Below are 22,186 nucleotides of genomic sequence, written 5' to 3' on the forward strand. Positions count from 1 at the left end.
TTTGACATCCCTAGAAATCACCTCGTGTTTCGTTTCACTCGCAAACAAAGAAAAAAGTGCATTTAATTACTGATTACTGCATTGCGATTAGGCGTTCGCGAACAATTGCGTACTTTTGCGGATCAGCGAAACCAAAGGGCGCGCGTGGGCAGGGCATAAGTTGCAGTCGCAGTCTGCCGTGTGCGAGTGTGCGTGCGTCGCAGTGTTGGTGCGTAGCCTGTGTGTGTATTTGTGTATTGCCATTAACTAATAAACAATAACCTTCGGGCCACGAAAGCTACGAAATCATCGGCACTGCTGTTCTGTTCTGTTCCATGTGAACCAGCTGAAAGAGCAGGCCAAAGACTAAAATAAAACGCTTCCGCCCCGCGAGAGGAGCGCCCAGCGGCGATCCATAGATCCACATCCATAATATCCATCCACACACACAATGGCGGACGTGAGCGATCCCAGCGAGCTCTTCGACTTGGAGCTCCACGATTTGGAGCTGCAGGATGACAAGGCCCGGGACTCCGATGACGACAGGATCGAGCTGGACGACGTAAGACAATCGAATCGCATTGCAGTTACATCCCTGTACATGCATGTGTATATGTAAACTGCGCAGCAACAATTTCCCTCTTTGTTTACCTTTTCCGCTTTGTCTGCGAGTTTTCCTTTCGGTTGTCTGGGCATCCCATCCCAAATCTACACCACCCATTACCCATTACCCATTATCCACTATCCACACACCCTGCAAACTCGGCTTATCTGCTGCGCAAATGTCTGGCGTCATCCATCCAGTCGCAGATTATTCAGCACGTACACTCATTATACGGAAAGTTCCCCACGATCCGAAAAGCAACCTCCTTATGAAACACCATCGATTGATATTGGCCAATCGAAGCCATTCGGTGTCCTTCAAAATAATCAGCACCACTCCATAGTCTCTGGCACCCCCTTTTCGTGCCGCCCCTGTTCAAACTAAAATGCAACAACTGCAAAGGTGGCGGGGAGAAGGAGAGAGGGAGAGACCGAAGACGATCGCCGACTCGCTCGCACACCCTCGGAAGAGTCTAAACTTCCACTTAGAAAACGAAATTCCTTATCAGCGGACAATATAAAATTAGAAAATGAGAAAAACCTCACCGCGCTGATAAGGGAGCACAACAAAATGAAGGAAAAGGCAAGCAGGCGATCGAGCGATCGTGCCAAACAGTAATATTTAGGGGGCTCTACGGAACCAGTTGTAACTGCACTTCAGAGCACCAAAGTACACCGAAACAACATTTGATATCGTTAGATAAATTCACAATAAAATTTGTAATTTAAGTGTATATTTTTATCTTAGTACTTTCAGTAACAAATTATTTCACAACTTTTCTGGGGCCTGAATTATGACTAGGTTTATTTTTTTGAACACAAAATGATTCGACAATTTAATCTTCCATTAAAACTTTAGATTCCCTCACTTATTCATAATTATTTTACATCAGAATTTTTGAAATGGTAATCCCTAATTTTTCACATTTATGGTGATTGCCCCCTTAATTCATTGAAACTTTTAAAAAAGCCCCAAGTACTTTTAAAATGCTTATGATCCAGCACTTTCTAAAAATAAGAAATTCAATCATTAAATAATGATCTTTGCAATGTAAGATATGGCGTAATCTCTGGTTTACTTTCAGGGAAATCGGTATAAAGTATAATTTACTTTAGTGAATATCTAATTAAATACTTTACTTTGTAAATACTTAGGACAATACCAAGATATGCAATTTTAAAGTACACCATTGAAAAGCACTTAAGTTGCCTACATTTTCTTCTGTGTATAATTAGGTTCTATATATTTTGTAACTTGTAAAATACAGTTCTCGGGGGAATCACATAGGTGGAGTGGCTTTTTTTTAAGTGCCCGTTGCTTGTTCTTATCACTATTATATCGCCCCCCTTTCGACGACCTGTCGAATGTAATTTACGCAAGCGCGCACACCCCCTTCCTTTGCCTATCTATCGAATTTGTGTGAGCACTATAAATTATGATGGATTTGTTAATTGGAATTCACCGCCAACGCTGACGAGGTGAACCAGTTTTTAATGTGCTACGCGACGAGATGTCGGAGATGCCGATGCCGAAGCGATTCCGTTGCCTGTGCCGCCATTCAATTGAACTTTAGTCAAAAATGTTCTATACAAATTTTAGGCATGACGAGAGCGGCGGCGGCTGCTGATTCTTCTGATTCTGCCGCCCCTAACTGTGGCCTTCCCCCGGTTGGAGCCGCCGCATCCGGGGGGCAGGAGATGGATCTGTAGGGGCGGAGGAACAGCGCCAGCATCGCCGGCAGATTATTTGGCATTGTTCCGAGTTCTAAATTTAGTTTGTCATTAAAGAAAAGGTGTGTGTGCGTGCGGAAAGTGTTTCTCTGTGTGGACTTTCCTCTCTTTCTCGCTGTGTAAATCTAAATACCGCCGAGTGAGTGGGTAGGTCGGTCGAAAGGGGGAGAAATTCACTGGCGTTACAGACTCCAAAGATCCATCTGTCCCGATGCGATCTCTTCATTCATCGGAATCTCCCTCTGCTTAAAATATATACTAAAAGTAGGGTAGCATTGAATAGGGAGTAGGTTTGCAACATAAATAGATATTTGTGTTTCTAAAAACTATTTTTAATAGGAAACCCCACATTGTTGTACTTATTTGTGATAATTTTCTGATAGTTAAGATTACAAAGTTAGCGATCTTTTACAAATAAATATAATTACATTAAAGTATTAAAGAGGTAATTAAAAATAATTTGAAGTGAGATACTAAACCTTATAAAAATGGACTTGCAGCCATTCAGAATATTTTTGTAAATATACCTGTAGAATTAAAGTTTTTAAACCATCCATAATATAATATTTTTTTGAAATTGGATTAAGAAATTACACATTTTAAATACATAATTTAGAGCATTGAATCTTCGTTCATGCCTGCCGCTGTGTAACTTTCCCTTCTGCTGTTCGGTCTTAAGTTCGCCATAACTATGATTAATTGTTGATTTTTTCGCATGTATTTCGCTGGCAGTTATGCTCGCAAGTAAGCATCATCTCACTCACACCCCTCTCCGTCTCTTTTCCTCTCTTGCAGGTTGACCTAGAACCGGAATTGTGTATTAATCTGCACCAAGAGTGAGTAATGCCATTGCTATGTCGCTACATTGGAGGACGTGACTGTGATATTTTCTGAGAATGCGAGGGAGATAAGGGGGTAGGATCACATCGGACATCCTCTCCAACCAGCTGAGCAGATAAAAAACGGATAAAGCCGGGCCAAATGAGCAGCCTAATTGCCAATTATCAGTGCCAACTTGTTTACACACTGGGAACACCGGCAGTGTTAACATGTGATTGATTTGGCTTAGAGCCTGATCCCGGCCAGACGCACTCCACCTGCTCTGCTCCGGACTCCGGCATCCGGACGATGATAAGGGACCAATAGACGGACTGACTGACGGACGGACGCAGAAGTGTTTACAACCGCTATTGACTACCAACAAGCTGGACGCCGCCTCTTCAATGAGCCAGCTAGTTCGGTGTGTAAACAAGACTCACGGCAAACACTCGACAGCAATAATGCGAAGTGGGAGGGAGGGAGGTAGGGAGGAGGAGCGGACCGGACCGGAATGGAATAGAGGTGACGATTGGCGCGTGCACGCCATGGGATTTATTTATAGCACGTGGGCTGCTCCTTTCCCACGCTAGACGGCACAGACGCAAACACGGCCGAACAGAAGACAACAATTAAATCAGTCCCCTAACCCCAATACCCAATTCCCTATTCTCTACTCTCTATTCCCAATTAACAGCACCGAGGGCCAGGAGACCATACAGCTCTGCGAGGAGAATGTCAATCCGGGCAAAATCAAGCTGGGACCCAAGGACTTTGAGCTCAAGAAGGTCCTCGGCAAGGGTGGCTACGGCAAAGTATTTCAGGTAAGTTAATGTGAAAATCACTGATCCCTAATTCCTAATAAACTGGCTTATGCAGGTGCGCAAGACCGCTGGACGAGATGCCAACAAATATTTTGCCATGAAGGTGCTCAAAAAGGCATCCATAGTGACCAATCAAAAGGACACAGCGCACACTCGCGCCGAGCGCAATATACTCGAGGCAGTCAAGGTGCGATCGGTGGCGGATTATCCCTTAAGACCCTTATAATCCGTATTATCTTTGTTCCTTTAGCATCCCTTCATAGTGGAGCTGGTCTATGCCTTCCAGACGGACGGAAAACTATACCTTATACTTGAATATCTGAGCGGCGGCGAGCTGTTTATGCATTTGGAACGCGAGGGCATCTTCTTGGAGGACACCACATGGTAGTTATTCATTTTAAAAAATGATCAAGATAAATACTAAGTATTGATTTATTTTTTATAGCTTCTATCTAAGCGAAATCATTTTGGCCTTGGGCCATCTACACAAACTGGGCATCATCTATCGCGATCTGAAGCCCGAGAACATATTGCTCGATGCACAGGGACACGTGAAGCTCACCGATTTTGGACTGTGCAAGGAGCACATACAAGAGGGTATTGTCACCCACACCTTCTGCGGCACAATTGAGTACATGTGCGTGCGCCCGCAAGCCTCTTTTCATTTGTATCCCTTACCCTAAGGGATTACTGGAATTGAAATTAATTTGTGATCGTTTTGCTTGCAGGGCACCTGAAATCTTGACCAGAAGTGGCCATGGCAAAGCAGTCGACTGGTGGTCACTGGGCGCTCTAATGTTCGACATGCTCACAGGAGTCGTAAGTGAAAAAAGCCAAAGAGTTTCGGCGAATCCTTGTATAATTGCTGAATTCGATTAGCCACCCTTCACCGCCGAGAATCGCAAGAAGACCATCGAGACCATTCTGAAAGCCAAGCTCAATCTGCCAGCCTACCTCACACCCGAAGCCAGGGATCTGGTGCGTCGCCTGATGAAGCGGCAGGAGCCTCAGCGTCTCGGCAGCGGTCCCGAGGATGCGGCGGCTGTCCAAATACACCCATTCTTCAAGCACGTCAACTGGGACGATGTGCTCGCCAGACGCCTCGAACCGCCTATAAAACCTCTCTTGGTAGGTAGCACTAAATTGTTATAAGATTTAAGGAGCTTAAGTAATAACCCTTGCTTTGAAACCCAACAGAGAAGCGAGGACGATGTCTCACAGTTCGATACGAGATTCACAAGACAAATTCCAGTGGATTCACCGGATGATACGACGCTTAGCGAAAGTGCCAATTTAATTTTCCAAGTGAGTAAAGATAATAAATGGGGGATCATAGGAAATAAGAGTAGAATATAAGTTAGTCAATGAAGCTATTTTAATTGGGAAACAAATTATTTCAATGTAATAGTTTCCAAGCACAAAATATATAATTTTTCTTGGGCCTCCTCTTTAGTTCAGAACAATAATACAGGATTCTCGTTCACTTCAAGTTCGTTTTTATCAAAGGAAAAAAGAGTAGAATATAATGACTATAACTAATATAATTAGTCAATGAAGCTATTTTAATTAGGGAACACATTATTTCAATGTAATAGTTTCCATGCACAAAATGTATAATTTTTCTTGGGCCTCCTCTTTAGTTCAAAACAATAATACAGAATTCTCGTACACTTCAAGTTCGTTTTTAATCATTAAGGGATCTTTTTTGGGTGGTTTCACAATAAATACTTTACTAAACATTAGTCTAAGCCTAGGGGCCTTCATCCAACTGAAACATCAGCGATAGTCAGCACCGCATTGAAAGTGGGGTTCCTTGAGGGGTATTCCCGTGGGTCCGTCTGTAAACTCACAGAAATTCAGACCGATCCGCCGGAAAGGATGGCAATTACTTTTGGGATTGCCCCACTTTCCCCGATACGTGAGCCAGTCAGGAACCAGTGAACGACCTTTAAGAAATATCAACAATAGTCAGAGATAAGACAGAAAAAAAAGAAGCTTATCTCACCATAAGACCGCAAGTTCTCGTAACTTATGTCCACATCCTTCCAAGTGTTCCATGGTGTTCCAAATCCATTGATATCATACAGGCGTGCCACCTTGACAAAACGATGCTTGCCCGGTGCTGTCCACAGACCATGTGATCCCTTGGCGGCAAAAAGAACCGGATGGTTCTTGAATGTCGTCACCGTTTTGGGAAAGTTTGGACGCTGCAGGATGCCTTTGCGTGTCTCCTGGCGGCGGAACTCAAAGGATCCCGTCAACCGATTGTAACTGTAATAGGCACCCGCATCGTGGGCAGACACATACATGGCCTGGGGCTCCGCATCCCCGTTGAAGTACAGGCTCATGTGCTCCCAGTCGCCCACATGGCTGCCGATATCCTTGCGATTGCCCAGGCAATATCCATAGACAGCCGGGAAAGGAATCCTGCCCAGTGGACCCAGGCTCACGGTGCACATGGTCTTGCCCTGACTGTAGGGATAGAACATCCAGTAGGTCACATGGAAGCCCGGTAGCTTGCCCTTCCCAGGATTTGCCTCCTGTTCCGGCGCCTCGCCGATGCTGTTCTCTTCCAAATTGTCATCGGGATCGGTGCCACCGCTGAACTTGACATTATCCGCTAGGTTAGCGATAAAATTGTTTACTGGCACCCCACTTTCCGGCTCCGCTTCTGGATCGGATTCTTTTTGAGGCATCTGGGTGGGTTCCAATACCAATTCCTCGTACTGATTGAGTGGAGAGTACTTGGGACCGCCCATTGGGATCGCCGCCTCGCGTTTAACACGCTGGAACAGGGGAAACAGTCTGGAGGATCTTCGAACAGTATCATTGCGTTCCTCGAGCGGATCAATGGAGACGGGAATGTAGGCAGCTCGTGTGCTTGCGGGTGGTGGAGTGGGCATTACCGGGACTTCCCTCCTAGAAGGACACATGGTGACCACTCCATAGATGGGCACTGGTTTCTCGTTGGGATTCCTTCCGTACAGAAAAGATTTGTCATTCTCCAGCAGTTCCTGGATCTCATTATTTGTGACCAGGTGGGATTTGGTGGAGTACTCCCTGAACGGCACTCCCGGCCGGAAGCTGCTGTCCTTGTCCATGGGATGGACATACTGCAGAAACTCCTCCACACCCAGCGGCATGAATTTCTCCTCCGGCGCCAGCCAGACGATCGGTGCCCACTGTTTGATCAAGCGCTCGACTGCAATGAGATGGAAAGGCGGCCCCAGATAGGCTCGGTTAGCACGGTTATCACGGTTAGCTTCGTTTTTAATTAGCGCCCCCTCCCGAATTGCCTGGCGCTAAAATTACCCAACTCGTTCGGCCATCGCCCCTTTTCCACCGCCACTCTAGACTAGCTCTGATTTTCGTTTTTTCTTTAAATTCAAGTGTAATAAATTTCACTTTCACACTTGAGGCTCGGCCAAGGTGCTCCTCCTCTTTCTGTCAGCCCCGAAAAAAAAAATCAAGTCGGTAGCAGCAGTAATGTTTGTTATGGCTAATTCGCAAAATTTAACGCCAACCGACTACCGCTGTTCCATATAAATACGCACTTGGAGACGGAGACCCATCGGACTGATGGGGCGACTCCCCGGCAATAAACGAGTGCCAAACGATGAAGTCGTTCAACTAAATCGTGACGGAAATTTCTCTTGGTCACACAAAGAAAATACGCATTAGTGGGAAGGGTAAATAGTGAAGGAAAGTGGCATTACGATGCCCTAATTCATAACATAATTGTTCTAAAATTGTCGCTAAACGTTTTTAAATGTGTATCAATTCCCCTAGATCAAAAAATAATAGTTTCAAATATTTAGAAGCCTTAATTTGCTATTAAAATTTACCATTAAATATTTTTTGATGAACTAGTAGTGCTATAATATTAAACTAAAGTTAAAATTGCTTTGGCTAAGCATTACCAACTATCTATATCTGATCTTTAAATTTCTTTAAAAATATATTTACTAATTATGACTGATTTAATCTACCTATGTTTACTATTGACTTACTTACTTTATTAGGACTCGAGGTCATTTTTAGTTGGTTATAAATAACTCAACCTTTTTCTAGCATTTATAGAATTACTAACTATTAATATCTCAAATCCTTTAAAAAATACTATAGCCCATTATAATTCGTTAGCTCTTCAAAAGAGTTAGAGTATCGATTAGCAATATCCATTGTTGTTTTGATGCTGCTGCTCTGTGTTGTTTTGGTTGATGCATACCTACTTCTTTATCTAATGGCGATATATGTGCATATTGCAACGTGGGTTGTTGTTGTTGTTGCTGCTGCTGCTGCTGATCGAAGGAGGCGGCAGCTGCAGCTTCATTGTTTTGGATGTTATGGGTATTACTGTTGTCGATGAAAGTGGTGGCGACACCATCTGAGGTTTCATTCAAGAGTCTGATGTTGCTGCTGGCAGGCGATGTTGCTGCTGTAGTCGCTGCAACACTTGCTGCCGGCTGTTGCTGCTGTTGCTGTACTAGCAATTGCTGTTGCTGCTGCAATATTTGCTGTGGTTGTTGTGGCTGCAGCGCTGCCGCACAAAGCAGCGCTGCCAGGCAGTGCAGCAACGAAAGTGAATTTATTTTCAACTGTTTGGACATTTTTCGATTTTTGCCCACTATGATTTTCTTTTAAATATTTGCTTCTCTTTTTTTTTTGGTTATTTTTTGGCCTGTCTTGGTTAGTGTTTATTTATTGGTTCGCTTGGTTGTTTGGCCGTTTGGTTTTTACCCACGATTCACGAACAAAGCGTGGCTTTTGTGTTATCGGCTCGACCGTGTTGTTATTATTATTTTCACATAGCTCGAACGTTTGCCAATTTTACTCATTGATTTCTTACACATTTCTCGTTCATTGTGTTTAGTTAGCGCATTTAAGTTTCTTTTATTTGGCTGCTTATGCAATGTCATTTACTTGACCAATTTATCACTTCCGCGCAGCGACAGTTTGAGCAGCACTAGACTCGTTCTTGTCCCAGTTAAAAAAAATAAAAACTACTCAAAGACTTTGAGTGACTTTTGCACGTGCACGCAGGCGCGCTGAGTTTCTCTCGCTTTTCAGCTGGTCTCGTTGCCCTTCAACTGGTTTTGGGTCCACAACTGGTAATCCCGATAGCCCTGAACCACCGATGACAATGCACAATGGCCCAGAATCAATGTCAACGCATTATGGTCGTTGGTTGATGGTCGGTGAAATGTGGCAATTTTGGACTGTGACTGACTGGCTTGCAAAATGCAAAATGCTTATGAGCTCTGGGGGTCTAGGCCTTTCTCCAGCACGAAAGTTACACTCCAAGTTTGTTTTCTTTCGCTTATTTGGCTTATTTTGGCCGAGACTCCGCCTGGCTTGGGTGTCCGAACGCTTTGAGCGTTTCTGTGAGACTGGCGATGAGTGCAGCCAAGTGGCCAAGTCGCTGGATTCGATTCGGCTCCATGTTTTGGTTTGCTCGTCGCTCTCTTTTCGCCGTGTGCTGCATTTAAAGCCAATTGCGCACCCAGCCAGTTGTCTTTATCCCCACCTCTTCTCTCTTTTTTTTTTTGTTTTTTGGCTTATTTGTTTACAAACATCTGAGTTGGCTTAGACCAGGTGAGTCGAACGACCCTTGAGCTGCTTTCATTCGGCGTTTTGGGGCTCACTAAGCTGTGTAAAGTTTGTATTGCCTATGGCCTTATGGGATTAGTGGGCTAAATGTGAAGTTAAATATTGCCTAATTAAGGTTTTGGAGTCTTTGGACAGCCGGAAATTAGCTTTTCAGAAGGTTTCTGGGAACTTAAATGGAAGTGCTAATATATGGTTGTTAAAAAGTTGAATAAATAAATTGTTTTCCCACTATAAATAAACATTTTAGAAAGAGAATTTGCATATTCCCCAAACCAGTTTATCATAATTCTGTGATAGTTTAAAGAAAGTGGTTCTTGCCCACTCGAATTGTTATCTCTGAATTAGCTCTATAAGCAACTGGTTACTCAGTTACCAATAGTTTGGAAAGAACTGCTTATTTTTATTATCTCATCACAATTCCGCTAATTACTTAATGATGCTTAGCGAATCATCACGTGAGAGGCCAAGCTCAGGGTTTCTAAAACCGCAACGAGAAGCGGATTCATATCGCACCTGATCGAGGCCCAAACCGGGATTGAATTAGAACTTTATTATGGATAATTGAAAACTTTCTCATTGCTTCGCTTGCTCGCGCGTCGCACCTCGAATTATTAGTACGCCTTAGTGGGTCAGCGCTCGATCGCAGTTCCAATTAACGCGACGGCACTCTCACGTACATTTCACCTGGCAGCGACAGGTGCCTTCCCCCCTGTAACTCCAATCCGGCGTCACGCATTTCTGTCCAGCCTCTCCGTGCCGCGGGAATTCACACAGATAAACACGCGGCAGCCGGCGGCTTTTAATTATTTTATTGCATTTGCCGGTGGATTTCGTCAAGGCATGGCATATATATTTAATTAATGTCTCTCCTCGGCGGGTCTGGAAAATTATGTAAAATGTGTGTTACATGGAGCACAGCTTAGCCAGCCGGCTTGCATAATCCCGGCCCGACAGCCAGTTGGGGGCAGTATTAGTATTCAAGACGGGAATCGAATCGGATCGAGCTGGACTACCGCCGAACCGATTTCAATTGCGCACACACACACACGGTCGAGCAAGTGGGTCAGGGATTTGTGGGGGGGATAGAGTCACACTCCAAATGGCAAGCAACTCAAGGTTTTCATTTTGTTTCTTTTTCGCAGGGTTTCACATACGTAGCGCCCTCGATACTGGAGGACATGCATCGGGCCAACCGGATGCCGGCACGCTCTCCTCGACGTGCTCCCCGCCAGCTGCCGGACAGCAGCTTCCGGCTACAGTTCCCATCGGCCAATGTCGGGGCCAATGCCCCCATGGCCATGCACGGTCATCCGCAGCGATCTGGGATGTTTGCACGGGCCACGCCGCCGCATCATATGCAGACCTTCGCGCCACGCCCCTCGCCGGCGCAGGACGAGATGATGGACGTGCAGCAGGGTCTGCCGATGGTGTAAAAGCCTGGAGCGGTCGCTCCGCAACGAACCCATCCCATCCCGTCCCATCCCACCCGCAAGAGCATCCCAACACAAAGCCCGCTTCCTACCCCTAAAAACAAAACAAAACAAACAACAGAAATTGACAGTTACTATTATGACGTATGTGGAGTGTGGACTTGGTTAAGGATACGGATACGGAAGGAGCAGGACGATCGGCAGGAGGAGATGGCAGAGCAGCAGGAGGAGGAAGAGGAGGAGGAGCACATGACCTCAGTGTGCACAGTTGTTTTTGTTAAAGAGAAGCGCGCACGGATCGTGCTGTTGGATGATTAAGATTATGATAATGATGGAGATGATTGTGCTACGCCAGGAAGAGCGTTCGTTTTTGGATACACCTAGATACTACAGTTAGAGACATCCACATAAACATATGCTATAGCAATTACTATATACACCTAGAGCGATGGTAGCCGACCCGTGTCCCCCAAACTTATCCGTGTTTATGTATAAATATTATACTTACACTTATGTTTTATATAGGCAAAAAGGTTTACACAATTTAGTTCAAATGTACACGCAACACTTTAATTTCTTTTTACACTTATTTAACTCCAATCGAAACAGACAGCAGACCACTTATATATTACGAAGAAGAAAGTTCTGTATTTGAATCGTATAATAACATATGAATCGTGTAAGCTGGTGGCTTCAGTACCACAACTACACTAATCAAGTATAATTACTCTGTCTAGAAACGTTCTTTGAAGCTTATTTTTATAGTTGTCGAACAGTTTTCCAATTGGTTTTGTCATTTCGAACACCTTCGGTAGGCATATAGTGACGTTAGATTTTAGGGACAACTGCAGCGTAGCCAACAACACAACACAAACTTAAATGAAATGTAAATTATAAAATAAACTAGAGCATTAAAGAATAAACTATAAAATAAAATATATAAAGTAATGTAAAGGTTTCCCAGCTCGATTATAAAAAGTGATCCGAATTCGGGTCTAACTTGCTCGCATAGCCAATTTGTATTCAATAACTACCCCCAGAAGAATTCTCCCTCCTTCATAGTCAGCCCCAAGAATTGGTATAATTCGATTTCGGTTGCATTTCTGGATTCAAGCTAGTAAAAAGGAACAAAATAATACCGTGTACTGAGAAGCTAAACGCTGCCACAACAATAAACCCAAATGGGGAGACATAAAAAATGTATACAATCGATTTATGTACTTTGATTATATTCCTTTTCAGTTTTCAATCTGAATCAATATTTTTTGTATTTGCCTAAAGAATGAGAGAATAGAAAATCTCTACAGAAATAAAAAGCAAAAAAAAATTAAGATGTCAAATATAATCAAAAGGTGCTTTGAATTGTTTAAAAAGACAAGACAACTACAGAATAAAAACGAAATACGAAATAAAACGGAATAGAAAGCAGGAAAAACTATGGAAATCGAAAGCGACTAAAACCTAAAACTTATAACGGTTATGTGTATAAAGAATATTTATAACAAACAAAAAATAAATACCTCAGAAGCAATTATTTTTGTTACAAGCAGCTAAAAAGTGTGGGATGCAAATAAAGAACTTAACGAAATGATAAACTACCAACTAAAGTACAGAAGCAAGAAACTATTAACAAAATAAATCGAGAAATTAGGAAACAGAATATATAAAAACATATATTTTTTTCATTGTACACTTATTTTATTTTGTGTTTGGTTTTGTTTACTGCTAAATGTATTTTGTATTTAATTAAACAATCATTTTTAATATCTAAGAAAAGAAAAAGAAAAACCCAAGCAAAAACCAAAAATGAAACTGTTTTCATTTGTGGAAGGAAATGTCTTATTTTCACTGTTAGTAGACATAACTGAGCAATGTGCTAAAGCCAAGAAATATGTAAAAAACAAAAAGAAAACAAGGAAACGGGAGAGAATAACTATCGAACAAATACCCCATAAAGATGAAACACTGCCTACACACGAGAGGAAACAAGAAGTAAGAAAAGAAAAAACTAGCAACAAATTATTACCAACTACAATAAACAAACAAAATCGCAAGTAAATGAATTTAAACCAGACCCACGATCAAGGGCGAAACCAAACAGCCGAAACAGCACTAAATGCAGAGAGTTACAGAATTTCGTAGATAGCCAAGTTAACCAATTGAAACAGATCCTCCAGCACAGACCGATCGATCGGGAGTCGTGTTACCAAGGTTCAGCACCAATAACTGAGTTCAGGCCAAGTGGCCCCAAACTGTACAGTCCAGCTAATTGAACCGAGTAATTAACCGATTCCGCAATGTACTTATATCCCCGACGGTGGGCGACTAGGAAGTAGCGATAAAGCCAGAATAGAATTTCAAAGTTCACTGTTAATAAACCATAAACAAAAAACACAAAAAACCAACCAGAGATAGCGACTCGACACAAGGCTTAATTATATGTAGTTGTTTTGTAGCAAGTACTGTCTGTCTGTCCCAAGGGGGCGTCGGCCACCTCTGTTGACGGCCCACTGAACCGGGCCTAATTGCATACCAAAATAACCAAGTCGATAAAGAGTTCTGGAAGAGCAAGAGAGCTGCCATAAGCCATAAGATCGTTGAAGCCAAACGAAACCCGAAACACGGAAATCCAAAACAATGAGCGAAACATTATAATGTCGACATTCAGAGATCCTAGTTAATTAAATTGTACATTTCTATCATTTAGCTGTAAGCGCAGTGCGTATATACGACTATGTGGATATAAAAGATGTATATGGCAAATGTGTATCGTAATATATTAAAACTTAATTTTACAAAAAAACGAAATACGAATGGGGACTCAATCAATAGCTTTAAGAGCTTTCAAGCTGCCCTGGGGTTTTCTTGGGCTATTAAGAAATGGGGGCTTGTCAGCGGCTCTAAAACTGTATGGAGGGGGCTTTCGTTTAATGTTTGAGGACGGTTTTGAAGGTGGATCCGTTATGAGATTCAATTTAAATTTTAGATTACCAATTCGTAAATCAGAAATATAATTTTATAATTTCCGATATAATGTTCTTTTAATCATCCCTCTATTTCAATTGCTCTTAAACTGATAGTTCAAATACCAAAACCAATAATCGGGAGTTCTTTATTTTTAGTCACTCCCACTTGGACACGCAAATGCCATTGATTAGCATAATTAATGCCAAAAACTTTGCAATAAAGTAAAAAGTATGAAGGAGCAGCTCGAGTCAAAAAAAGGAAGGCGCAAAAGCGAAAGTATGTTAGCATAAATCGATCAAGGAGGAGCCGCTGGCTGAAGGGGAATCCCCCCCCGCGGGGCATAGGCTATTTATAGACATGCCGTAAGACGGGACCGCAAGGTGCAGGAGCAGCTGGCGGAACCGCCGGCGGCTCCTTCGGCGGATTTGAGCTCCGTGTGCCCAATTGGAGTGACTGCCAGGTGACACACGGCACAAGCGCATTGGACAAGCACATGCACATAGACGGATGGAGCTGGTGCACAGAACAAAAATGGTTCCTTAAATATAATATTGAACTATTATTCTTAAAAAACCATAATGTATTTTTTTTTAATAATTAATAAACTATAATATATTTTCTTATAAAAGTAGATATTTTTAATAATATTGCTATTAACAATAAAAAAACATTCTAATTAAAGCATTTTTTACGGATTTTTCAAGTAACAAATTCAAATTCATTATTCAAAAATGGTTAAAAAACCATAATGTATTTTTTTTGAAAGCATTGCTTCTTCATTCAAGAATAATTAATAAACTATAATATAGTTTGTATAAGAGTAGATACTTTTAATAATATTGCTATTAATAATAAAAAAAACATTCTAATTTAAGAATTTCAAGAACTAAATTCAAATATCATCGAAAAGGTTTAATTTTTTTTAAGAAAGATATCGATGGCTTGAGTAGTAGGTTAAATACCTTAGTTTCGCAGCGTGTATGCTAAAGGGTATTCGGTGAGGTGGGGGCTGGGCAGCATAACAATAAATACCGCTAGGCAACCGTAAATTCCCTAGCATGAATCGATTTAACATGCCCGAGGGAGAGGAGGGCAGGCCACTCAGGTCGCCAGCGACTCTCCTCCGACTCTGGCTGAGATTCCGAGCCAGGCAGCCAGCCAGCCAGGTACATATAATTTCCTGCCCGGTCTCGAGAAGTGTGCCAGGTGGGGACAATCGAGTGTAGAGATTTTGCAGTGACAGTTACACTTTTTGCCATATATTTCTCTTCTTACGCAATCTTAATACCATCTAATCAAATATCAGTTAGAAGGATGTTGCCCAATTTGAAATCGCGCCGTGTCAGCGGCCTCCAGCTGGCCGGGAAGCATCTGGGTCCGGTGGCCAAGTGCCCGCCCAGATATTCCGAGGAGGACTGGGACTATAACAACAAGATCAAGTTTCGGATCACCTGCGACCAGGAGAAGCTGGCCGAGCGGATCGTGGAGTGAGTATATCGGGAGTAGAAAAGGTATCCTTGGGAGCGGACTCAAGTTGGTGACCCTATTTCGTCTAGGGAGTCGCGTCGCGTGGTGGACGAAACGAAGGACACGACCAAGAACTGGCAGCGCGAGGTGGAGCATCATATGCGCGAGAGGACCAGCGAGATTCGCTTTTTGGTGGACGAGTTGAATCGCCAGAAGAAGACCGCCGCTCTGGAGGACGAGGCCTTGAATACCTATCGCAATCGGGTGCTGAACTGCATTGAGTTCCTCAAGGAGAAGTCGCTGGCCATTTGCAAGCAGTGCCTGATCCTGCGAGAGGGAAGGATTGGGGTGGATCTCTGCGACGACGAGGTGGACCGCTCCTTGCGCCGCGAACTGAAGGTCATCAAGGGCTGTCAGGGATTGGCCGATGCCGCCCTCAAGGAGGCCGAGGAGCAGATCCGCAAGCTGCGCGCCGCCATCTATCTGCTGGATCAGGATCTGGCCGCCAAGGATAAGTCGCTGGCCATCGATGAGAAGAACCTGAAGCTCAAGGAGTTCCAGCATGATCTGGCCAAGGGCTCGGATTTGTCCAAGCAGCACTGGTAGGTTGCGTTTTTTTTATTCGCAAATTTAATATATAATTATTATTTTTGTTTTTTTTTTGAAGTACATTTTCTTATAATCGACCTATTGAAAAAAGGAATTTTTTAACAATATTAGTTGTGAAAAAGAGTACACCTTTTATTCTGACGTCAAAAACTTTTTTTTTTATTATTGTAAAATAATAATAATTCAATTGAATACAATAGGTTGCTTGACCTATCTAGTTACAATTTTTTTTTCCAATTCCGTGTTAACCTTTATATAAGGGCCCTTTTTTTCTATTTCACTTTTTAAGTTATAGACCAGCTTATTCATTTGACCTAAAACTAAAAAGCTTCCATAAATTGTATTACAAACTCAAGTAGTTATTTCCCTCTTAAGTTATGGATCGAATTGAGGAAGGTCAAACTTAATAATAAAACCGCAGTTTCCTAGGTGATATTGGATACTACTTTATTGGAGTGTAGTTTAGTGATTTATTTGCACCTATTTATATATATAAATCGACCTGATAGTTGCCATGACTCCTTGACTTTCCCTATATGTCCACCCATCCGCCTACTCCTCCTCTTCCTCCTCCTTTAGCCAATTTTCGCTGACCGAGTGGCAGGCGCAGACGTACGAGAATCTGGAGGCCAACGCCAAGGCTTTGGTCTCCGCCGGCCAACTGCGGGCCTACATCGATCTGCTGCTGAAGCAGGTCTGCGAGGATATGCAGAACCAGACGGACAGGACCAACGAGGCCTTCGAGCGGAGGATCTCGGAGACGAAGCACGTGAAGCAGTGCCTGGAGAACAAGCACAAGGACACCATGGACCACATCCACCAGGTGCAGCGCAACATGACCGAGCTGGAGAAGGAGATGATGGACAAGCAGAGGGCAATAACCCTCTGCCAGACGAGGCTGAGCAATCGAGCCCACCGTCCCGGATTGGAGCTGACCTGCGACATGGTCCAGGATGCCCTCTACAACGAGCTGCAGGCCTTGAAGGCCTCCGTGTGCAAGCTCAACCAGAAGCTGAACGAGAACAAGGCCTCCATGCGGTACCTGATGCACGTCCAGGTGATGCAGGAGGAGGAGATCAACATCAAGGCGAACACCTGCAAGATCGACGAGGTCGACTGCATGACTCTGCGACAGGCCCTCAAATATCAAACCTTCTAGTCGGGCAGCACTACTTCCAGTATCGCACCCAGTAGTCGCCACCAGCCACCATTAATCAAATTAGATGCATGTGCATTTCGTGTTCGATCCCAAATTACTTAATAAATTGAAATTCACTTTCGATTTCCAGTTACTAGGAAAGTTTTTTATGTGGGTTCCTTTGGCGGAATGTGTGCTGGAAAACATAGTGTTTTGAAAAAATACGATTTATTCTTAGTGTTTTCGCCTATAGCATGTACAAAAATTGTCTCATGGGAAAAATTATCCTCATTTTTCGGCTTATATTATATTTTTGCAAATTTTTTGAGGGGTTACATCACAATTTTTTTGTAAATTAAAATTTATAAATGTAAAATTTGTAGATTTCAATGCCAATCGATTGCCAATTTAAATGCAAGACCAACGAAGTATAGCATTCCATTTTTAATTATTATATTTTTATTGTTTTGACCGAAATACTTATTTTTTTTTGGATTTTTGGCAAACTTCCCGGGCTAATTTGAATTTCCCGCTTGAACGTTAGTATTTTTGGTATTTTCGATATCCAGCTATCGATAATGGAGCTGCCAACTCTTTTTCTACCAGTGGCGGAGTTGCCAGATCTTTGATTAGTGTTACCATACGGCACTGAAAATCCCAAGTGTGACCGCAGCCCGCAAACGATATTGATGAAGCCTGACAAAACGTAGAAAAGCAAAGGAAAACCTTAATTAATGTTAAGTTAAAAGTGTACAAACCTGAGATTAAGGTGAGTGGCTCGCCATGTTCTAGATTTTGAGTACCCAAGAGGGCCGGTGCAGCGGGCGGCGGCGGGGGCTGTGCGCCAGTTCCGCCGCCGCCGCCGCCACCGCACACGATAAAAAAATGGAGTACAGCCACGAATGGCAAATCAATAATTTCGGCACTCCAATGTATTTTTCCGACCTCTCCGTCCTCCATTCCTCCATTGCAGTGCAAGGATGTCGAAACGGAGCGCCGACGATGCCAGCGGCAGCAGCTGTTTGGTGGCCGCCGCAGCCGCCGGCCAGCCGCCCATCAAGAAGGTGCACTTCGAGCCCCATCTGATTGGGCCGGTGTCCACGCTGGAGGAGATGGACATCAAGGTGCTGGAGTTCCAGAACAAGAAGCTCGCCCAGCGCATCGAGCAGCGGATGCGCACGGAGGCGGAGCTGCGGCATCGCATCGAGCAGCTGGAGAAGCGGCAGACGCAGGACGACGCCGTTCTGAACGTGGTCAATCGGTATTGGAATCAGCTGAACGAGGACATACGCGTCCTGCTGCAGCGCTTCGATGCCGAGACGGCCGACGAGCTGGAGAACCGGAACGAGAACGAGGTCACCACCTCGTTCCTCGCCCAGCTGTCCACCTGGGACAAGGAGGAGCTGGACGAGAAGCTGGCCAACCGCGTCCAGGTGTCCAAGCGGGCGGTGGCCAAGATCGTGCAGGTTATTGATAGGTTAATGCAACGCAACGAGAAGATAACTCATGTCTTGAAAGGTGATAGTTTGGCCTCAGCAGGCGGCGGCGGCGATGAGGAGCAGCAGCAGCAGCAGTCGAGCGGCGATGCGGAGGCCACCGCGGCCTCGGCCGGCGTCCATGCGCTGGAGGAGACCCTGAAGCAAACGCACATCGAGATCATGAGCGAGAACCACAAGCTGCAGAACCTGAACACCTCGCTGCACGAGAAGTTCCACACCATGTCGCTGAAGATGAAGGAGTACCAGGATGCGCACACCGCCAAGGAGACGGAGAACGCCGAGCTGAAGAACCAGATCGACGAGCTGCAGTACGACCTCGAGAAGATCCATTGCCGGAACGATAAGCTGGAGAACCATCTGGCCGAGGCCATTGAGAAGCTGAAGGCCTACCACCAGATCTACGGCGATCCCAATAAGAGCACGAATAGTGCCAAAACACCCACTTCCACGGGCACCGGCAGCAGCGCCACCACGAGCGTTAATAGTCAGCTCTTGGAGGAGCTGCAAAAGGAGCTGGAGGAGTACCGCGAACTGGCCAACAACCGACTGCAGGAGCTGGACAAGCTCCACGCCACGCATCGCGAGACGCTCAAGGAGGTGGAGAAGCTGAAAATGGATGTGAGTTTGAGATATAACATAGAATAGGTTTTAATATTTAAAAAAGAGTAGGGTTGTGGAATCAACGAACCTTAAATTTAACGTTTCGTATCCTTAAAACTACAAATAGGATCGATTTTTAATAAAATTCCTCCCCTTTCCAGATACGCCAGCTACCCGAATCCGTCATCGTGGAGACAACGGAGTACAAGTGCCTGCAGAGCCAGTTCTCCGTGCTCTACAACGAGTCCATGCAGATCAAGACCATGCTGGACGAGACCCGCAACCAGCTGCAGACGAGCAAGAACCAGCACCTGCGACAGATCGAGGTGATGGAGAGCGAGGAGCTCATTGCCCAGAAGAAGGTGCGCAGCGAGATGATCCAGATGGAGGACGTGCTGGCCCTCATCCGCAAGGAGTACGAGGCGCTGCGCATCGAGTTCGAGCAGAATATGGCCGCCAACGAGCAGACGGCGCCCATCAACCGCGAAATGCGCCACCTAATCACGTCTCTGCAGAACCACAATGGCCAGCTAAAGGGCGAGGTGCAGCGCTACAAGCGAAAGTACAAGGACACCTCCACGGACAACCTGAAGCTGCGCAAGGAACTGGACGAGGCGCTGGCCACGCTCGAGGGCAACAAGTTGCAGGCGGCGACCGGTGCGGCAGGCGAAGGCGAAGTCAAGCAGGAGAACTCCACAAGTGTCAAGGAGGAGAACTCCAACAACGCCGCCGCCTGCGGCCAATCGAACCAAACTAATTCCGGCAACGACACCAACGTGGCCATCAAGGAGGAGAACCACAACTCGGCCGAAGATGAAGCCGATGACGATGGCAGTGGAAAGGACTTGAAGGACGGCATCAAGCAGGAGAAGCTCAGCGCCGGCGAGGTGGCGGCAGCCGAGAAGAAAGATTCCCCTGGGCCCGGCAACTCGACGACTTCTGCCACAAATTCAGTGCCCGTCAAAGCCGAAAAGGATTCCAAGGATGGTGTAAAGGGCAAGGATGTCAAGACAGTGGAAAGCGAAACGGTGCGGGATCTGAAGGCGCAACTAAAGTAGGTTTTTTTGAAAATATTACAATTGCTATAACAAGGTTAACTCTTTTATTTGATTCACAGAAAAGCGCTGAACGACCAGAAGGAAATGAAGCTTCTGCTGGACATGTACAAAGGCGTCTCGAAGGATCAGCGCGACAAGGTCCAGCTGATGGCCACCGAGAAGAAGCTGCGCTCGGAGATCGAAGAGCTGCGCCAGCAGTTGAAGAAGCTGCAGGAGAGCAAGCGTGAGGAGCGCAAGAAGTTGGCCGACGAGGAGGCGTTACGTAAGATTAAGCAACTGGAGGAGCAGAAGTATGAACTGCAGAAGCAAATGGCGAATCACAAGCCCTCCGATAATTCGTGGGGCAGTGGAGCACCCGGCACAGCGAACTACACGCGACCCTTTGTCGGCTCCCACGAGGAGGAGGCGTTGCTCAACGAAATGGAGGTGACTGGGCAGGCGTTCGAGGACATGCAGGAGCAAAACTCACGGCTAATACAGCAGCTGCGCGAGAAGGACGATGCCAACTTTAAGCTAATGTCGGAGCGCATCAAGGCCAACCAGCTGCACAAGCTGCTGCGCGAGGAGAAGACTGTGCTGGAGGATCAGATGGCCACGGCCACCACGCAGATCGAGGCCATGCACATTGTGCTGCGAAAGCTCGAGGAGAAGGAGCGCAGTCTACAGGCCACGGTGGCCTCCATCGAGAAGGAGCTGATGCTGCGCCAGCAGGCCATGGAGATGCACAAACGCAAGGCCATCGAATCGGCCCAGTCGGCGGCGGACCTAAAGCTGCATCTCGAAAAGTATCATGCGCAAATGAAGGAGGCGCAGCAGGTGGTGGCCGAGAAGACCAGCTCACTGGAGGCGGAGGCCTACAAGACCAAGCGGCTGCAGGAGGAGCTGGCGCAATTTAAGCGCAAGGCGGAACGCATGAAGAAAATGGAGATGTCGGGCACGACCATCGACGAGGTGATGATCGAGGAGATCCGCGAGTACAAGGAGACGCTCACGTGTCCCTCGTGCAAGGTGAAGCGGAAGGATGCGGTGCTGTCGAAGTGCTTCCACGTCTTCTGCTACGACTGCCTGCGCACGCGGTACGAAACGCGGCAGCGGAAGTGCCCCAAATGCAACTGCGCCTTTGGCGCCAACGATTATCATAGGCTATATCTGCAGTAGATAAGCGATAGACCCCGTAACGATAATTTAGATACGTTCCGGTCATGTCCTATTCACACACAAAGCACACACCACTCCCACACAACCGAGCAGAGACAGTCAGTCACACACCCACATTCATGCCGGATTATTCATTATGCATATATTACCTACGTACTAATATTGGTTAAGTAGTCTCCGAATAACTCCCCTGATTCCCCAATGGCAATTAATTGAATTTGTTCATTCTGGCGCCAAGCAAAAGCATCTCATTATGAGTGCCGCGAGATCATGTCGCGGTTTTTTATGTAGCTTCTAGTTTTTGTAAATCAAACTCTATTTTTAAATGATTTAATTTGAAAACTAAATGTACGAACACTAATAAATGGCTAAAAACTATATGGTTAGCGTACGCAAAGTTATTCTGATCCCCAAATCCAGTGTCGGTCCTTTGTCATCCATATACATTTATGTTAAGCGTATTTATATTATCGCCTATAATTCCTAAGTAAAACTATTTCTATTGTAATGATCAAACGTAGCATAGATATCAGCTGTATAAACTTGTCGGAGAATCCGTTTAAATGACGCGCTTTGCTTAAAAGGGCTGCTAACTTGGTTATAATTTATACATAAATGTAATAACGTATGATCGGAAATTGTTGTTCAGCCGAACAGAATATTTTGATTGTTTTTTTTGTGTGTAAGTTTAATCGTT

The 22,186-nt window shown here is 44.9% G+C and overlaps 4 protein-coding genes across 6 annotated transcripts; 3 read left to right on the forward strand and 1 right to left on the reverse strand.

Annotated features, from left to right (window-relative positions):
* The first annotated feature begins 2 nt into the window (after positions 1 to 2).
* Positions 3 to 12,781, forward strand: S6k (Ribosomal protein S6 kinase). The gene is made up of 10 exons (XM_017156886.3): positions 3 to 541; positions 3,109 to 3,149; positions 3,827 to 3,953; positions 4,009 to 4,140; positions 4,204 to 4,337; positions 4,399 to 4,590; positions 4,682 to 4,772; positions 4,833 to 5,081; positions 5,151 to 5,258; positions 10,706 to 12,781. The coding sequence occupies exons 1-10, from the start codon at positions 431 to 433 to the stop codon at positions 10,994 to 10,996; spliced, it is 1,476 nt and encodes a 491-aa protein (XP_017012375.1). The 5' UTR covers positions 3 to 430; the 3' UTR covers positions 10,997 to 12,781.
* Positions 5,614 to 9,364, reverse strand: LOC108067718 (uncharacterized). 3 transcript variants are annotated; one of them, XM_017156885.3, is made up of 3 exons: positions 8,182 to 9,364; positions 5,959 to 7,155; positions 5,614 to 5,899 (listed from the first exon to the last, which is right to left on the reverse strand). In XM_017156885.3, the coding sequence occupies exons 1-3, from the start codon at positions 8,561 to 8,563 to the stop codon at positions 5,730 to 5,732; spliced, it is 1,749 nt and encodes a 582-aa protein (XP_017012374.2). In that variant the 5' UTR covers positions 8,564 to 9,364; the 3' UTR covers positions 5,614 to 5,729. The 3 variants fall into 3 exon arrangements, with proteins under 3 accessions (XP_017012374.2, XP_070071652.1, XP_070071653.1); XM_070215551.1 differs by lacking the exon at positions 8,182 to 9,364 and adding an exon at positions 7,266 to 7,370; XM_070215552.1 differs by lacking the exon at positions 8,182 to 9,364 and adding an exon at positions 7,271 to 7,352.
* Positions 12,782 to 15,157: 2,376 nt separating the features above from the next.
* Positions 15,158 to 17,328, forward strand: Tektin-C (Tektin C). The gene is made up of 3 exons (XM_017156822.3): positions 15,158 to 15,447; positions 15,517 to 16,029; positions 16,616 to 17,328. The coding sequence occupies exons 1-3, from the start codon at positions 15,275 to 15,277 to the stop codon at positions 17,193 to 17,195; spliced, it is 1,266 nt and encodes a 421-aa protein (XP_017012311.1). The 5' UTR covers positions 15,158 to 15,274; the 3' UTR covers positions 17,196 to 17,328.
* A 502-nt stretch (positions 17,329 to 17,830) lies between these two features.
* Bre1 (E3 ubiquitin-protein ligase Bre1) lies at positions 17,831 to 21,890 on the forward strand. The gene is made up of 4 exons (XM_017156960.3): positions 17,831 to 17,943; positions 18,148 to 19,291; positions 19,435 to 20,327; positions 20,391 to 21,890. The coding sequence occupies exons 2-4, from the start codon at positions 18,155 to 18,157 to the stop codon at positions 21,487 to 21,489; spliced, it is 3,129 nt and encodes a 1,042-aa protein (XP_017012449.2). The 5' UTR covers positions 17,831 to 17,943; positions 18,148 to 18,154; the 3' UTR covers positions 21,490 to 21,890.
* The last annotated feature ends 296 nt before the right edge of the window (positions 21,891 to 22,186 follow it).

This window comes from Drosophila takahashii, chromosome 3L, assembly GCF_030179915.1.
Source record: "Drosophila takahashii strain IR98-3 E-12201 chromosome 3L, DtakHiC1v2, whole genome shotgun sequence".
Lineage (NCBI taxonomy): Eukaryota > Metazoa > Arthropoda > Insecta > Diptera > Drosophilidae > Drosophila > Drosophila takahashii.

Bases quoted from the DNA above. Each gene is read 5' to 3' on its own strand.
- S6k (XM_017156886.3), top strand. From the start codon at position 431: ATGGCGGACGTGAGCGATCCCAGCGAGCTCTTCGACTTGGAGCTCCAC. The intron at 3,150-3,826 runs GTGAGTAATGCC...CCCAATTAACAG, and splicing joins TGTATTAATCTGCACCAAGA to CACCGAGGGCCAGGAGACCA. The intron at 5,082-5,150 runs GTAGGTAGCACT...GAAACCCAACAG, and splicing joins CGCCTATAAAACCTCTCTTG to AGAAGCGAGGACGATGTCTC.
- LOC108067718 (XM_017156885.3), bottom strand. From the start codon at position 8,563: ATGTCCAAACAGTTGAAAATAAATTCACTTTCGTTGCTGCACTGCCTG. The intron at 7,156-8,181 runs GTATGCATCAAC...ATCTCATTGCAG, and splicing joins GCCATTAGATAAAGAAGTAG to TCGAGCGCTTGATCAAACAG. The intron at 5,900-5,958 runs GTGAGATAAGCT...TATTTCTTAAAG, and splicing joins CGAGAACTTGCGGTCTTATG to GTCGTTCACTGGTTCCTGAC.
- Tektin-C (XM_017156822.3), top strand. From the start codon at position 15,275: ATGTTGCCCAATTTGAAATCGCGCCGTGTCAGCGGCCTCCAGCTGGCC. The intron at 15,448-15,516 runs GTGAGTATATCG...TATTTCGTCTAG, and splicing joins CTGGCCGAGCGGATCGTGGA to GGAGTCGCGTCGCGTGGTGG. The intron at 16,030-16,615 runs GTAGGTTGCGTT...CTCCTCCTTTAG, and splicing joins GATTTGTCCAAGCAGCACTG to CCAATTTTCGCTGACCGAGT.
- Bre1 (XM_017156960.3), top strand. From the start codon at position 18,155: ATGTCGAAACGGAGCGCCGACGATGCCAGCGGCAGCAGCTGTTTGGTG. The intron at 19,292-19,434 runs GTGAGTTTGAGA...TCCCCTTTCCAG, and splicing joins TGGAGAAGCTGAAAATGGAT to ATACGCCAGCTACCCGAATC. The intron at 20,328-20,390 runs GTAGGTTTTTTT...TTTGATTCACAG, and splicing joins GATCTGAAGGCGCAACTAAA to AAAAGCGCTGAACGACCAGA.